The 18122-nt window shown below is 46.5% G+C and overlaps 1 protein-coding gene across 7 annotated transcripts in view; it reads right to left on the reverse strand.

Annotated features, from left to right (window-relative positions):
* Positions 1 to 18122, reverse strand: part of Cux1 (cut like homeobox 1) — a 329866-nt gene that overhangs the window by 55249 nt on the left and 256495 nt on the right. For 3 of the 7 annotated variants that reach the window (XM_038345000.1, XM_038344998.1, XM_038345003.1), the window contains exons 14-20: positions 16738 to 16834; positions 15052 to 15723; positions 13877 to 13942; positions 12254 to 12355; positions 9885 to 10720; positions 7628 to 7793; positions 6886 to 6942 (exon numbers count right to left, since the gene is read on the reverse strand). In XM_038345000.1, the coding sequence (XP_038200928.1) occupies positions 6886 to 6942; positions 7628 to 7793; positions 9885 to 10720; positions 12254 to 12355; positions 13877 to 13942; positions 15052 to 15723; positions 16738 to 16834 (1996 nt within the window). The remainder of the gene's footprint in view (positions 1 to 6885; positions 6943 to 7627; positions 7794 to 9884; positions 10721 to 12253; positions 12356 to 13876; positions 13943 to 15051; positions 15724 to 16737; positions 16835 to 18122) is intronic. The other 4 variants (XM_038345002.1, XM_038345001.1, XM_038345005.1 and 1 more) reach the window with 2 other exon arrangements.

Below are 18122 nucleotides of genomic sequence, written 5' to 3' on the forward strand. Positions count from 1 at the left end.
GCCCTTATGTAAAGCATGAAGCCCACATCTGCCAATTCATACGTGGGCTATATTTAGGAGCCTAGTTGCTCAGGGAAGAACAAACAATCCAAGATGAAGCCAGTGATGGATACCTCTGGGTTGCCTCCTGACCTGACCTGTCCTGGAGAGGGCCAGTGGCCATTTCCCGCCTCATTCATGGGGGAATCTGAGTATGCCCTGTGGGTTAGTCACATGGAGTTGGGGTTTGACTCAGATTAAGACATAGCAACCTAAGAGTGGTGCTGTTCTCAGCTAGAGGATTTAGACTGAAAGGGTTTCAGAGAAGCATGACCCTCTACCACCTAGTCTAGGTATATCTAAACCAAACGCTGGCAAACTTTCTAAGTTTGCACCTCATGCATGTTGTTTGTCACTGAGGCTATGCTCTCCTCCCTCTTTCAAGTCTAGGTATAGTTTCCTTTGCTATGGGTCTGATTTTTATTTTGCCTATGATTTGAATCAAACTTTGTTTTTTTTTTTTTTTTGTGTGTGTACATGTACATAAGTGCATATGGAAGACAGAGGTTAACCTCTGTTGTTATTCCTCAGGAGCCACCTATTTTATCTGTCTCTCATTAGCCTGCGTCTACCAAGTAGTGTTACTGGCCCAGTGAGCCCTGGAGATGCTGCTTCCCCATGTGCTGGGACTGCATGCACACACCACATCACATACCTGTTTTGTTTGTTTGTTTCCTTTTCCCCTAACATAGGTTTGGGGACAGATTTTAGGTCTTCATGCTTGCAAGACAAGCATTTTACTGACTGATGTTTTGAAGTCTTCCCTTGATTTTCTATGTAGCTGCAGTGGTGAACCCTTCCTTTGTCCGGGATCCCCTGACCTCTGGGGCTGGTTCCTATAGACACCTACCTCAGTGGCACTAAGGCCACTGGCCTCAGGATCATGTGAACTTCAGCCACCTGGTGGGTAGTGGGCAAATTCCTTTTTCTTTTGTTTCTTCTCTCTCTCTCTCTCTCTCTCTCTCTCTCTCTTCCTCCCCCCTCTTTCCCTTTCTTTCTTCCTTCCCTTCTTTTCTTTTCTTTTCTTTTAAGAGATGGGGTTTCTCTGTGTAGCCCTGGCCATTCTGGAACTATGTAGACTAGGATGGCCTCAAACCTAGAGATGCACCTGCTTCTGCTTTTTCTTAATCTGAAATTTCCTTAAGCAGAAATCCCCACAAGGGTAAGTTCTGCTTACTAAGGACATCAGAATAGTATGTGGCCCATGGAAGACACAATGTGTGAGTCTCATCTTATTCTCACTATCTTTCTAAAATTACCTGAGAATTTACTGCATTCAGTTTCTTATTTTATCCCTAGATTGGAACATTAGAGACCCAAGTCCTCATATGCTCCTGTGACCTACTTCTCTCTCTTGTATTGAAGGTCCAGGACACTGTAAATTCTGTTTCCCAAAGTAGGTATAGAGAAGAGGGAGGACAGGTGGCTCAGGCTGTTCCTGGGCCAGATGGGATTTTGTAAAAGTGAGGTCAGGCAGTGTCAGTCTTAAGAAGCTAAAGATCCTGGTGGGCTGGTCATGTTCACCCTTAATGGCAATACCTTTTCCAGACTCCTTTGTCCAACTCTGCATGCTGACTGCCGGCTATAACTGTTCTTTTGAAGCTCAAGGGGTGGCAGTGGTGACTGAAGAAAGGCATTCTTTCATTTACTTGTGCTCAGATGGAGTCTAGGGACTCCTGTATGTTAGGCAAGTACACTATCACTGAGCTGAGATACACATTCCACCTGGAAAGCCAACATTTAAATAGCACTTGCTTCCATGCTTTAAAAGCATTATACCTAAAGCCATTCAGGTCTCCTCATAGTCTAGGAGGTAGGACTGAAGAAGCAGGACAGAAAGGTTGAGTTGCTTTGCCCCAGGTCACACAGGTACTAAGAGGCAGAGGCAGGATGAGTGAGCACTGGCTAGAAGCTCACCACACCATCCGGTTTGCTCTCCACTTGGTTAAGGAATGCCACTGTTTAGAAACCAGTCTGAATCTCTTTCAAGGGCTGGGGGTGTGGCTCAGTGGTAGAGCCCCCAGTGAGGGGCTGAGGTATGTCTTAGTCCCAAATACAACACACATATATAAATGCGGAAACCTGCAAGAAACAGCAAGAAGTGTTCTACAGGAAGAGAGGAGAACATGCTTTCACCATGTACTTTCCTCCTGCTGTTAAGAAGGCTTCTGAACTAGTTGCTTCTCATGTGTTCATGTTTGTTCCCTACCTGAAACATTTTGTTGTCTGATTCCATATCTTTACATGGCAAAGTTGCAGCTCCAGAGACCTCCTGATGTGCCATACAATAGCCCAAATCAAGAAATTCCCCCATTTGGCCTCAGAATGGAAAGTCCCTATAATACGCTACATCTAATAAAATAAAAATGACTCAAGGCAGGCTGCCAACAAGAAGGAGAGAACTGAATGGGCTACCATCTTGAGGGAGCCATAGGCTAACATTTCAGGCAGTAAGGCAGTGGCCATGTGTGGAATCTTCAGATCATTCATGGAATTTCAGATCTTTTTCTTTGTGGGTGGGTATATCACATGTACGCCCATATGTATGGGGTGCACAGCCAGAGGACAACCATGGGTGTTGTTCCTCACCTGTTTTGTTTCTGTTTTGAGACAGAATCCCTCACTGACGTGTAACTCAGAGAGTCGCCTGTCTCTGCCCACCAAGCACTGGGATTCACAAGCTTGCACCACCAAATGTAGCTTTTTCAGGTGGGTTCTGGGGAGTGCACTTGGATCCTCGTGTTTGCATGGAAAGCTCTTTACTGACTGAACTATCTCATGGGGCCCTGAGTTTTTCTTTTCTGTTTGATCTGCTATATGAGGCTATGTATAAGTGGTTATACACAAATACAATTACATAAATGCAGCCAGAAGCATTCTGTCTGGATAAAACCAGTTGCTCTCATGACATTCTTGGAGCAAAGAGAAGGAAAATGTAATTCGAATCTAGTGCATTCATGAGGAATTCTGTCTCCTCTATTTAGTTCCATGAACTTTTCTGAGGCTGCCACCAACCCTCTCTGTCACCTCTTTCAAGTCAGCCAAGTGCCAAGAACTGGCTGCTTAGTCAAGGACAGACCTTAGCAGAATCTTGCTGTTTGGATCTGAGAGAAGAAGCTCCTTGAACAGGGCTTCCCAGCAGCTCAAGCAAGTGCTAGGATGCACACCATGAAGGATACGGACTACCATGCTATGAGGAATATCCACAGACCTCACCTACACAGCTGTGGATGTCTTAGCTGGACTTCCCATGCCCTAGCCAGCCTGTAGCAGCTGTCCCCTCTAAAGGACAGCTGACACTCTACTGATGGACAATGGTGCCATGGAGTTGCATGACTCTTCATGGAGAGACATGACTTGGAAGCCACTCTTCCTGACCACCCAGAGTGCTAGGAAAAAGTTGAGCGTTTTGTGCCTAATCTATGAAAAATGGGCTGTCATTTCATTGTACACTTTGACAAGATCTGCTAGAAGCCAGTGTGAAAAAAGCTGGCAGAACACCTTGTTAGCTATAGTCATGAAAGGCTCCCGTATCAACAAGTTCCCAAGCTGAGGGCATAGACAGCTCTTGTACAAGCCCTCCAGCATGCCACAATTTCTGTCACCATGGGAGGGCCTCTTCCTTCCCTTCAGAGCTACCTCTAATCTCCTTCTGTAGAGGATGAAAGATGAACCAGCTCAAGCAACTGCAGAAGTTAGTTTTAAGAAGTGTGTGTTCCCTTAGCCCTGAGAATCCATGTGAAAAAGCTAAGTGCCTTGGTGCACGTTGTAATTCTAGCACTGAGAAGGTGGGCTCTCTGGCCAGCTACACTAGCCCAGCTGATGAGCCCCAGATTCCAGGGAGAGAGACTGTCTGAAAAAACAAGATTGACAACTCAAATGGAATGACATATAAAGTTGACCTCAGGCCTGGGCACCCCATCCCCCCCCCCAGAGGTAACCATGGAACAACACTGATAATTGAAAGTGACATTAAATTTCCTTTGTGCCTCAAGGTTCAGATTATCAGAGGACACAAAGGGTCACATCCACTAAGACAGTTGGAACTTGGGCCTCTCCTCACCAGAGAGATTGGTATATGAGAATTCCTGACCCTCACTAACTCCTCAGTGCTTTATGTTGTAATGGGGATGGAACTCAGGGCTACATGCATGCTAGGTAGGAATTCTACCAACTGAGTCTCGTCTCCAGCTCCCAGGTTGGAGTTCTTTGGCAAGGAGAAGGGTCCCTAGCCAGCACTTTGTCCTTTGCCAAGGAAGGCTTTGACAACCAAGAACAGAGCCTTCTGTTTAGGCCCTTGATCTCTGCAATGACCTGGGAAACCTCACTGAAGGTACAACTGACCAAGTAGATAGAAGGCAGGTCCTTCCATGTTCCTATACCCTGGGGAGAGAAGTGAGCCCCACCACTGTCCAGGAACTGACCAGGCCATGCTGTGTACCTCCAGGTACAGCTGTCAGGGATCTGTGAGGGGCAGAGTATCTTCCTCAGTTGATAAACCTTTGAAATGGGTTCCATAGTAGCCATGGCAAAAGAGGTAATCAGAATTTAATGAGGCTCTCCGAACCAGAGAGTTCTTTTGGAGGAAACAATGATAAAAGCTGTCAAAGATTCTAGAATTTTCTAGAGTCACTTATCACAAGGATTTACCAATACTATCATTACAAAATAATTCCAGTTTTGGGAGATGGGGATGGACCTCAGTTGATAGAGTATTTGCCTAGCATGCTGAAAGTCCTGGGTTCAATCCCCAGCAATGCATAAACTGGGTGTGGTGGTGTATGGCTATAATCTAAGCACTCAAGAGGTAGGGGCAGAAGGAGCAGAAATTCAAGGTCATCTTTTGTTACATAGTGAGTTTGAGGCTAGCTGGGTTATATGAGACCCTGTCTTGGAGGGGGAAAAAGGGAGTGGGATCAATAAGATGGCTCAGTTGGTAAAAATGCTTGCCACTAACCTTGATGACCTGATTTCAATCCCTGGAACCCACAGTATGGAAAGAAACAATTTCCACAAGTTGTCCTCTGATTTTGACATACACTCTGTCACACACACCCATTAAAAACAAAACAACCCCCTTTGAAATATATGGAAAAAGTTTTGGTCAGGATTCTAAGAGATATGGTGCCGAGGGGCATTTAGTCTTGTATTTAGGAGTGAAAGGCTTTCATCAATAAAGCATCAGCTCTGCCACAAGCTTGGTCTAGCCTGGAATGAGCAGTAGTTGAAGGAAAGCTGACTTCTCACTGGAGTAGGAGGCCAGGCCACTTTAGCACACAAACACCCGCAGGAGTGCAGCACAAATTCTGAGGGTGGGTTGGAGAGGAAGAGTGCTGGTGTTCCCAGTGCATCTGTGCAGTCTCTGCTTCCCATTATGGACCAAACAGAACTGCAATACCTGAAAAACCCATAAAACCTTCAAGGGAGAGCTTTGCGGCCACTGCAGCACCCTGATTCTGTGTATGTGTGTGGGGGAGGGAGAATGTGTTTGGGATCTTGCAGCAGCAGCAGCTACTGCTAAAGCTGTCCAGCTGTTCCCCTCTATGCACATGTGTCCTCCCTTCTGGCAAGCTGACAGGCTTTGCGCTCATTCCTCACTTAGCTTTGTTTGTGTTTTCAATGAATCAATAGGATACGGAGACTAATCAACATGTTTAGAAAAATAGAGAAAAAAGAAACGGTTCACACTGCCGGCTGTTCCTCGGAGCTGGGAAAGAAAGCTGCTGGACTGACTGTGGGCTCAGTGTAAAAAGGCAGGGATGAGAGCCTGGGAACAATGGCTGTGGTCAGGGCATGCATGCATCTGGCCACTATGGCCAGGGACCTCAGGGAATAGATAACAGCTCTATCAGGTGCCTCTGAGACCTTCACAGTTTTTGGACTCAGTAGAAAGTAGCCTGAGCTTCATGGTCTGTAACTGCTGCCATCCCTACTTGCTCCCATCCTTTACTTTCAATCTTGGCCCCTTCTGAACCCTCACTGAGTGTCCACTGAATCTCACCCTAGCTGCTGCTGGAGCTACTCATCCTTGGCTTCTTTATTCTGGTGCTCCAGATGGAAGAGATAATCCCCTCCCATGACTCCTGAGTCAGTGATGGCTGTGCCTTGTTTCTCCTGCTAGACTGAGATCCCCTGACTGTGAAACTTGCCTCCAATAGACCCCAGCCTCAAACACAGAGCTTCATACTTACAAAACAATGAAGAGATCCAGCAAAGGCAGGGATTTTATTGGTATCACTCCTTAGCTGCCAATTCTACTACTGCCCTCAGAAAGCAAGTTCAAGAAAGCAGGACACCGCATACTCTCTTTTTACTGCCATGCCAAGTCTATGAATAATTGCCACAACCTAGAGATAGCCTTAATGCAGTACAAACTTTGCTATAACCATACCATAGGAATACTATGCAGGCAGGAGAAGAAATTACTGCTGCACATCAGGTCAATGGATCTCCAGGACACTTTGTCTAGTAGAAGCTAATTCTTTTTTTTTTTTTTTAAAAAAAAAGATTTATTTATTAATTAAGCATACAATGTTATGCTGGCAAGGAAGGCACCCAGGTCTCATTACAGATGGTTGTGAGCCACCATGTGGTTGCTGGGAATTGAACTCAGGACCTCTGGAAGAGCAACCAGTGCTCTTACCCACTGAGCCATCTCTCCAGCCCCTAGAAGCTAATTCTTAACAGTCATATCTTGCATGATTCTATTTACACAATGGCCTCAGACGACAGCATGGCGGAGAGGGAGAGACAGCTGTTTGCTAAGGGTAGAAATGGGACACTTACTCCCAGATCACAGATTTCCAGAGCAGAGGCGCTAGCAAATAAACAGGAGTGGCTAGTTACCTGAGCTTACACAGCCCTGCTGGAGGGGGTCCTGCAGAGACGTCACTGAGTGGAGGACTGTGGAAGAAAACGGCACCGTTACATAGGAAACAGGGCTGGAGCTTCCCAACTGCACAAAAGGTACTAGGAGGGTCAGCAGGAGTTCAGAGGGAGGGAGGACCAGAATGCTGGATTTGGATGAGGGTTGCTCAAGTCTATAAAGTGCCAGAAGTCTCACTTTAAGGTAGCAGAAGCCACTGCCTGTGACACTTTCACTTCTGAAGTTACCCTGGCTAGATTTCCTTCTCAGTTCCCCAGTGAAGGTACTTGACTTTTACCTATATTTACATATAAACAGCATTTTCTTAATTGGTAACTAATTTTCTGCTGCTTATAAAATTAGCTGGGCTTAGTTTCTTTATTCCTGAAACCTAAAGATGGAGACAGGTGTGGGTACACGTTTGTCTTTCCATCATTTGGGAAGCTGAGGCAGGAGGGTCGTAGGCTTAAGGTCTGCTTTGGCTACACAGTGAGTCCAAGACTAGTCTGGGCTACATAGTAAGTTTGAAGTCAGTCTCGAAAATATAAACAGACCCTATCTCACCACTCCCTACACCCCCTCAAAAACTACAAAAGCCAAAACAAAACAAAAACAAAAAAAGAAACAAACAAAAAAACCCCAAATCCAAACCAAATCAAAACAAAGCCCATGGATAGAGGGTGTCCTTGTCAGGCTCTTGCAAAGGGTGGTTGCTGTTCTCACCTGGCCCTTGTTGCTGCCCTTGCACAGGCAGAACACCCTGGCCTAGCTCTCCATTCAGCCAGAGCTGCATCCGGATGAAGGGTTCTCGGCCTTTCTGGGTCAGTTTGCTCCATGGCTTTGGCCTTGAGAGCATGTCGCTGACACTGCCCTGGGACAGGCCCAGTACCTGAAGAAGCAAACAAAGAAACACAATTGTCAGCTTCCAGAAATCAGCATGATGCTGCAAAGTGCCTTAGAGACACACATGTGGCTCTTTGAGGCCTGGGGGAGATGAAGCCACTTACAAAGTGCACTGGTGGACTCTTGAGCACAAAATCACAACCCAGTGCATGGCGATAATATGCAGGGGTCAATTTTAGCAGATTACTGGTAGGATAAAGTCTTGGGACAGGGCAGGGGTTCTGGGGAAAAGAAATGATTATAATCACAACTTCTATTGGGAATGTGGCTCAGCAGCAAGGCACCTGCCTTGAATCTCCTATTGAGAGGCTGAGGGTGTGACCTAAAATCTGCCAGTGATGGGCTTGGAATGTAACCCATACAAGGCCTGGTTTTCATCCCCAGCATGATCAAAAACAAAAAAGAGAAAGGGTAGTTACAGCTCTTATTAGAAAAGGGTGTGAAAGGAAGGGGTCAGCTTTCTCTAGGGTCTGAACCCTGCAGAGGCTGCAAGGTTGTGTTCTTGAAAACCGAGGAGCAGACACTGCAGAGCATTTTGCCCTTTGCCTGGTGTTACTCAGGACAGGCTGGGATACTGGAATAAGAGCCCACTAGAATTGGGAGATACTCCTGTATTGACACAGTGCCAAAAGAGCATTTATAAAAGGTCATTCTCTCTGATTGTACCCTGCTTACAGGTTGACCAGAGGAGAGCTGGTGGGGACAGGGAGCCAGTGTGGGAGCAACACTGAGCAGCAGACGACCGACAACTTGCATGTACGCACTCAGGCTGCTGCCTATCACATATGGCCATACATATGTATGGGCACAAACACCCCCCAGGGCACAGATGTAGCTCAAAGATATTTAGGGGCCTCATCCCATCACTTTGCAAAGTTTTCCAGTTCCAGAATAAGCAGCACTCATGGGCCAAACAAATTCAACGTTATTAAGTCTGCTAAATTTAAGGTGGGAGCACAAAATGCCTATTTAAATGTTCACAAATTTTATTTTTACAATGCTGCACTCAAGATTCTTCAGGGACTTTCAATTCACATTCTCATGTCTATACACCTCCATCACTTATTGCAAAGTTGGGGCAAGGAAGCCATAAACAGACTATAGAGTTCAAGGTCAACATAGAGATGAGACAGAGGGACTCGGTCGGGAGGGATGGGTGTCCAAAAGGGCTGGGAGGGCCACTGTTGATCCACTTCCTGTGTCATCTCTGGAAGGGAGGACGTCTCTTTATATTCAGCAACTCATGGTTTACTCTCTAATGATATAGGTTATTATATTTATTTTAGATTTTACAGGCGTGGTAAATCCTGTTATCCTGAATCTGCCACAAGATAGGTCTAGAAGCTCATCCATAAGTGATTACACTTTCATGAGGCAGGAAGAGATGGTGTGTGATGCTCTGAGTGGTTCTTTGGGTCCTCATAGTGCAGAGAAAGGAACAACTAGGAGCTGAGCAGTAGCATACATCTGTAACTGTGGCATGTGGGAGGTACAGGTAGGAGGATTCCTGCTAGGGTGAAGACAGCCTGGGCTATACAATGAGTTCTAGATAGGCAGGACTACATAGGGAGACACTATCTCAAAAAATAACATAAACTAAAAATAAGCCCCTCTCAAAACAACAATGAAGCACAACAAACCAACACAAGAAAGAAAAATCCAACAAAACAGCCAAGGAGCAATTATGTTCTGTGCAGCTTTTTACTTTCATATGTGTTTTGGTTCTCAGAAGGCTGGTCATCTCTGTATGATATGATCCTATCAGACCTTTTAGGGCCAGAATGGCTTTCACTGCATGTGGCCTCAGAGGCAGGGCAGGTACAGGGTCACCTGCCAGCTTGCTGCATGCAGACACTAATGGACCATGCTTCATCATCTGCTGTATGTCCATTTACCAGTTACTAAGCAGGACAGCTGGGATATACAGGCTGACACAAAGTGGGTGGCCTCTAGAATTATGGGAGTCCGTGACATCTAATACTCCTACGATGGCCATGCTGTGCAGGGTGGACACTTGGTCCTCAGGCCCAAAAAGAGATGGAAAGCCATGCTCTCCCCTAACAATGAAGGCCCTTACCTTCTCTCCGAAGATCCTCTGGCAAATGCCATTCTTGGCCAACTTCTCTTTGACTTGCCGGGTGAGCTCAATGGTGTCCACTTCCTGATACATGTAGACCTCGTACTGCTCAGGAGTCAGTGGGGGTACTGAGGGCTTTGCTGGCTTTGCCATGGGCACGATTGGGGAGGAGGGCAGAGGACTATTCTGGGGTGTCTCGCTGCGGCTGGCTCCAGTGAGGCTCAGCTCTGAGCTCTGGGAGTACGGCGACTCAGCATTAGGCCACTCTTTCCAGTACTCTGCTGATGACGAGGGTCCCTGAAGCTGGCTGCGCTCAGCCCGAGGTTGGCTACTGGCTACCTTTTCTTTCCCACTTGCAGCTGCTTCATCAGCCTTGGTCTCTTCAGAAGAGGTGAGATTTCTTCTTTCAGGCTGTACAGGGCTCCACCAAGGATCCTTCCAGGTGCTGCCACGGACCAGCTCACTCTTCACCTGTCGTAATACCCCCTGGGCAGTATCAGTTGATCCTGGAGGGTCTAGCCCAGGTGCATCCTGAGCCTCTTTTTTGAGGGCTGGGGCATTGGGTAAGGTTGAGGTACTGGCCTCAGGTGCCGCAGGGGTTTTCTTCAGGGGGATGGCAAGAGGAGAGTAAGTGGACACAGTAGACATGGGTGAGGCAGACAAGAGCTTGGGAGTGAGGATAGCAAGGTCAGGCTGGGACAGTGGTGCTGGCTTTAAGGCAGGGTCAAGGGCTGCCTGCTGGGCCTCCATTTCCCGGCGGGCCTGCTGTAGGATGGAGCGAATGGCATCATCAGAGTTCCCACTGCTGGATGCGGAAGATGGCTGGACTGGCTCAGCTGTAAAGAATACACACAGGGTGAAGTTGTGGTAGGATGGTTCCTGGCAGCTGTGGGCTTCATCCCACCTACTGGTCTAGTGCAGTCACTGTGCTACTTCTCTGATACCTCATCATCAATGAAATATGGAAATATCTGTACACCTTGTTAGAGAGGAACACAGAGGACTGACATGCCTGCTCAATGGCCTAACTGCCTTTGAGACATAGCAGCTGGCTTTTCAACCATGGAGGAAGATCAATGGGGACTCACTTCTACCTTGGCTTTCTTTTTTACATTAAAAATAATGTTTATTTTATGTGCATGTATGTGGGTGCACATATATGTGGTACATGACAGATAAACATGATAGTTTGTCAGAGGACAAACTGCATGAGTCAGTTCTCTTCTACCATGTGCGTGCCAGGGATCAAACTCAGGCTGTCAGTCTTAGCGGCAAGGGCCTTCACTTGCTAAGCCATCTTGCTGTTACACACCCCCCCCTCTCTCTCGTGTGTGTGTGTGTGTGTGTGTGTAGTGAACACACTAAAGAGCTACTGCGGGCTCACTGTGAGCCTTGTCAGTTTGGTTGCTCACCTTCCTGGACTTTGGGGGAGCTGGGAGGACCTTGGACTAAACATAGTGAAGGGAACCCTGATGGCTCTTTGTCTTTGGAGAGGGGTGGAGTGGGGGTATGGGTGGAAGGGAGGGGAGGGAAGGGGGAGGAGAAGGGGAGGAGATGGAAATCTTGAATAAAAAAATGAGAAAAAAAAAAAAAGAGCTACTGTGGAGATTAGAGGACAGACAATCTTGGGTGTTGGTCCTTGTCTTTCCAACTTGTTTGAGATGGTGTCTCTGTTGTTGCATTAATTAGGTTGTTTGGCCTGTGAGATTCCAGGGATTCTCCTGTTCCTACCCAGATCCCCAAGCGGGGAGGGCAGGGTTACAGATGCTTCTGCCACTCTGGTTGTTATTGTTGGTTCTGGGAATCCAAACTCAGGTTTTTAAACTGTTTTGCTAAGTGGCCCATCACCCTAATCCACTCTGGCTTTCTTTCCTGGAGGATTTTAAATACTAACTTTCATGGACCACATACCTACATCTCTCTTGGTTTTGCCAAACTCATGAAGCACGATTTCTGTTAATGTCTACTGGAAGTCAGAGTCTCTGTTGAATCAATGACAGTCTCTTATAATGAGCACTGCGGTATGGCTAGTTAGCAGTGGGGAGGTAATATTAAAAGTAGAGCTGGGCATGGTGGCACATACCTGTAAACGTAGCACTCAAGAGGAGGCAGAGACAGGAGGCTCATGAGCTCAAGCTATATAGAAGACCCTATCTCATGTACAAAAACTAAAACAACTGCCCTGCTCCTTCCAAAAAAGGAAACACAAATCTAGATCATACTTCCCTCTGCATGTGCCTAATGTATGAAGATATAAACTCAGTATCAATTTAAAAGGAAAAGAAAAGATAAGGAATGTATAATTACTATTGACTAGAACACTTGTGATACAGGTCTGAAGACAGAGCGTGAGGAAATAGAAGCCCTACCAGTTTTCTGCACTTGGAGTTCCCTCTTGGCTTGTTCCAGGATAGACTTGATTGCTTCATCAGAACCAGTCTCAGATGCTCGGATCCGGGTAGTGATGTTACCTGAAGGGAGAAGTCACAGTGATGACATTGAAGCCAGCTCTCAAATGGAAAATAAGCACTGCACCAATGCACCCAGGCATTCTGACCCAGGGCCCCAGGTGAGGCATGGTCTCCCACTCATCCCTAATTGCTGCAAGTGTGATCTTGTGGCATGGATGTGGGACCTGCCTGGCAAGAGGTTTCCTGCTGAACCTGTCTCAAGGTTAGTGTCACTCTATTGGCAGAATAGGCTTTCTTAACACCTGAGCTAGACTCTGCCCAGGGGTTAGTACCAGACAAATCATTTAGAACAGCATAGGGAAAGAAGGTAAATTGAAAGGCAATGTTTTTTCATAAGCTTTCATTAAAAAGCTTTGGCTTGGGACTACATTCAGGCTCTGTACATTTATTTTTCCTAAACATAAACATGGGAGGAAGGCAAAAGACAAACGATGAGCCTGAACTCCCTATTGTGTGTGTGTGTGTGTGTGTTTGTGTGTGTGCACGCTCGTGTTACTGGGGATTGAATTTAGAGCCTTAGGCATGCTAGGTAATTACTCTGTTGCTGAGCCATGCCATAGCCCTTCACTGGGAGATTCTAGGTAGGCACTTTAATCACTAAGGCATGTCCCCAGCCCCTCACTAGGGATTATAGGCAGGTGCTCTACCCACTGAGCAATGTCCCTGGCCCTTCACTAGGAGATTTTAGATAAATGTTCTACCACTGAGACTGAGCTACATCCCTAGCCCTTGGGTGAGACCAAGCCTGGCTCACTCACTGGGGTGTGACAGGTGAAGAGGAATGAGGGTGAACATCAACTTTTCTAGATTTATAACGACATACTGTGTTTTTGAAATGTTTCAACAAGGAGAAAAACCTGTTGAGATCCCTAAGGACACAAATGCATTCTTCTGGTCACATGGTGGTACTCTGCATAGCAGATACATGTGCAGATGCCCTGAAGGTACAAGGACTCACGGGTTGGGCCCAGATTTTTGTGGAAGCTATCCAGACATTGTAATTGTTCACTACCTTTGTCAGTAGACATGTCACATTAAGCAATTTAATAATGAGGACACTTTGGGAAGGAGCCACTTAAACAAGTATGGTGAAGACTGGCTCACCAATGCCTGTGGAAGAACCAGCTTTGTTTGGAATTTGAACACATTATGTTTCTGACACATGTCAGCATTAAAAATTTGAGGAAGCAGCAATATCTGGTTTGACATGGCCACCTGATTTTCTCAGAGCACAATTGTTCTGTCACTTGCTCCTGAGAAAACATGCATGGTGTCCCTGAAATGAAACCGAGGATTGATGCTGAGGGACTGACCTTGGGTATGGCTTGTCTAGCTTTGGCAGCTCAACAGGAGAGGGGCTGGGTGCCTCTGAACCCGTGCTTTGTTTTATACTTACTAGCTGGTTTTCCATCAGGTTCCAGGCCAGAATCACAATGCATAGTTTTAACCCAAATATACAGCTAAGGACATGCTGCTTCCTAGGTTACTGACTACAAAGAGAAACACCTGCCTGAGACATACCTTCAGACCCATTTCTTCGTTTCGGTACTTCCTGAAAGAGTCTGTTCAGGCTCTGGCCTGGATTCTCTGTTGAAAAACAAGTGCGGTAAGAACAAAACAATCAGGGGGATGGTGGCGTTGACGACATGGTCTGTGTGACATGAGAGCTGAGCCACCTGCCTCTAAAGAAAGGGCTCAAGGCTTCCTGCACAACATGAGTGCTCCTAGAACTCTTACAGGCATTGGGTCTACTGTAAGAAGAGAGGCGACAGTAATCACCACTAGGAAGGGCGAGGTGCTTGCCTGCCAGTCAATGATAGTGCTCACATTAGCCATCCAAAGACATCCAATTTCAGTTAACATTACCAAAAAAAAAAAAAAAAAAAAAAAAAAAAGCTCTACATTGCATTCTTGGTGTAAACTCGCACTGTTTGTTTATTATCTCCTTTCTGAGTTTTAGTCTAAATTTCAGGGTATTTCAAATGTGACTGAAAACATTGTCCCTCTATGTCACTGCTGACTCTGCCCAGGGATCCCTGTTCTTAAGGAGGAACTATTTACACTGTGGGAGTGTCTCACTTTCTAGCATTTTATGAAGGGTGTGGCAGGAAGGGGCACTGAATAAAACTTTCGTGTCATTTATTGAAGGTAGGCATGTTTTGTTTGTGGTACTGAAAAAAATCACTAATTGGACATAAATGATGCAAGATGTTCATGGGACCTGTTCTAAGGTGAAGGAGGCAGAGGGCAGCGTTAACAGGCTCGTCCCACAGGGCCAGTGCCTTGTGAGGATTACAGCTGTTTGTTCTATTGGGGTCGAGTTGGATGGCACCTGAGGAGCTGCTCCTGGAGGGAAGCCAGCACCTGATGCCAAGTGGACCCAGGGACACTAAACCTGTCAGATGACATGCATGACCTAACTTTCTCTAATTAAACATAGAGCAGTGAAATATGGAATTTACTGAGGCGAGGTGCTGACTACACTCTCCAAGGTCAGAGTTCCCGAATATAATGGTTTCTAGCTCCTGCTGACTGACCCTTGAACGCTAGATAGGGTAGTACTGAAGAACACTTGACCTGATGTGATGTACAAATGTTCACACACACGCACACACGCGCATATGCGCACACACGCGCACACACACGCACACACACAGCACTGAGCACTGTACCAGGCACACATGGACATGTCTCACCTCTCTGTCTGCCTTGGATGCTACGAAGTGCCAAGATGTTCTGTTCATCAGATAAGAACTGCTTCATTTTGTGGAATGGCTCCTTGCCACGGACAGTCAGCTTATTCCAGGGCTTTGGCCGGGCCAGAATCTCACTCACAGACCCTTGAGATAGTCCTAAGACGTAATGTCCAAAAATGCGCTGTCCAATGTTGTGCTTGATCAGCTGTTCTTTGACCTGCCGTGCGATTTCTGCTGTATCAATTTCCTCACCCTCTGAGACGCTCCCAGCACTTTCTGATTGGCTGGGAGATGGGGCCATGCCATTTACATCTGGGCTTTGTTGTAATGGACTTGGGGAAGATATGGAGTTTGTGCTGTAAGGACCTGTTGAAAAAATCGTGCTTGTGCTTCCGGCTTCCTGCATGGCCTTGGAGTAGAAGGACTGCATTAGCTGTCGCTGGAGAATAGAGTTTAGTGCAAACTTTCCTGTAGAAGCCAGGGGTAGGCTGGGGTTGGCCAGGTTTGAGCTGAAAAAGTCTTGACTTAACCCCGCTGGTGAGAAGTGGTGTGTACCGTTAGTATTGGAAACCTGTTCCCCCGTGTTGCGGGGCAACTGAGGAGGAGGGGAGGCCGGCAAGGGTCCCGGGCGCCGACTCTCAGGCTGGTCTCTCCCTTTTCTCCTGGCTGACCCTACAAGGAAGGGCAAACAGAATGCATTATGGGGGATTCAAAAGGGAAAAAAAACCAAGACCAGAATGCAAAGTGTGCCCCACAAAAAAAGTGCAGATTTTTCTTTTCAATTTTTTTTTAAAACAAGGGCCAAAGTGGTGTATTGGTTTATTTTTCAATTGAATTTGTGAATCAGCCAAATAAGGCCCCCCAAAACAAGCCACATGCATTCGTGTTTGCACCTTTCTTGTACGTTGCAGCCGGGAGAATCCCCTTGACAAAGGTTCTAGTAACACACATAGGAAAGAGGTGACAGGTCTTGGGGCTTCTAGCACCGCAGTTACCCACAAAGGCTCTGCCTGAGGACCAGCAAACACTGACACTTGGGGACCCATGGGATCGCTCACACCACATGCTCTGAGGCAGATGCACCCATTGAGTCCCCTTGATCGAAGTCGCACACATTTTAAGAACTGCAATGCCACTGGAGTCCAGATAACAGTTACACACTTTGACCAGCTGCTAAATCCAAAAGCAGCCAGTGACTCTGCCATTTTAGGATGAGCAAAGGAGAGGCTAAGGATGGGAGAGGGACTGTGTCCCCAAAGAAAACCTCATGGAGAAAGAAAAGTACCACTAGAGGGCCGGCGACCTCTCAAAGCACACTCTGGAGAGTACCCAGAGGGAGACCATGTGTGCTTTTACCCCTGGCCTGTTCATAGAACGACTAAGAGAAGATTAGAAAGCCAACATCCTTAGGGTGTCCCTCCTGATACCTTTCCATAAGGCCACTAGTGGACCCCTGTAGATTTGCTGTGGCGGCGCACACACATCTCGCTGCAGAAAGGGGTGGGGGCAAAGTGGTAAGGGAGTAGGATACTGTTTACACTCAGGGTTGTTAGTCCAACAAGTCTCTGGTCACCCAGCGGCGCTGCCATCATGCACACACAAACCCAGACGAAAGTTTCACCCTCCTTGTCCTTGACCCCTGGAAGTGAACCAAGCACAGTATGTATGTGATGCCCATTCACCTACCGCTCAGGTCACTGTTGGAGATGCGCAGCGTGGCATTCTCAGACTGCAGCGAACGGTTCTTCTCCAGGAGTAAAACCTCCAGGGGCTTGGTAGAGTCCTGCACAGGGCAGAGCAGGGATCACCGTGGGGCCCACCTTGAACCCATCCACTCCCCAACTTAGCTTCCATGACCCTGCAACATGCATTACTGACTTGACTTCCACAAGGGAAAAAAACTCAAGGTCCTTGCAAAAAGTTGACGTGATTTTTGTCTTTTGACTCAGCTATCCTTCCTCTGTTTTTCATGTGTACACCTGCATGTGGGCACACATGCATGTAGAGGCCCCAAGGTTGATCTCAGACATCATCCTCAATCACTTACCTTATTGACTGAGGAAGGGTCTTTCAATAAAACTCAGAGCTGGCTGATATAGCTAGTCTCACTAGCTAGCTTGCTCTGGGGAATCCCTTGTCTCTTCCTTCCAAGACTAGAATTACAGGTAAGCCATCACGCCCACCTAGCATTTACATGGTGGGTTCTGGGATTTGAATTTCTGGCTCAGACAGGACAAGTGTATTACCTGCTGAGTCACTTTCCTAGTTGACAATTATATTCTATGCAGTTCCCAAATGCTCACAGTCTAAGCATGGACATCATCTGGAAATAAGATAAGCTGCTAACCCTGTCAGAAAGCAATGAGGAACCTGTTTTTGTTTTTGTTTTGTCCATCATGAAGATGGCAACTACCTTCTGGATAATGGGAACAAGACTATATACTTGTGATGTATATATATTATTTTATATATATATTAGAAAACTTTTCCTTTTGTTTTGCTTTGTTGCCTCAGAGTACTGGGCTCAGGTGATCTTCTTGCTTCAGTCTTACAGTATTTGGGACTATGGATACACCGTCACTTCTGGCTTTATGATATATTTAACATACTGTGTGTATATAACATGGTCTCACATAGTCTAGGCTGGACTTGGACTTGCTCTCTAGCCCAGGTTGGCCCTGAATTCCAGATCTTCCAGGCTGTATTCATGAGTGCTGGTATTACAGGAATGTGATATTATTACTATATTAGAGATGTAAACTTTAATTGGCTGATAGATAACAGGGTACCACTGTCACATGTTCCCTGTGTTAACACTAAGGCAGTACACAATTAATTTTCAGGCCAAACTTTTTTATGGGTTGATCTTTAACACAACCTCAAACATTTGTTGATGTTGTTTTGGTGCTGGAATTGAGCCCAAGGACTCACACACACTGAACACACATGCTACCACTGAATTGCAACCCAGCCCTTGATATTATCCTTGTTATTACTTTTCAGACAGAATCATATTATGTAGTTCTGACTGGCATAGAACTCACAGGATCTGCCTGCCACTGTCTCCCAGG

The sequence above is a fragment of the Arvicola amphibius genome, chromosome 10 (assembly GCF_903992535.2).
Source record: "Arvicola amphibius chromosome 10, mArvAmp1.2, whole genome shotgun sequence".
Lineage (NCBI taxonomy): Eukaryota > Metazoa > Chordata > Mammalia > Rodentia > Cricetidae > Arvicola > Arvicola amphibius.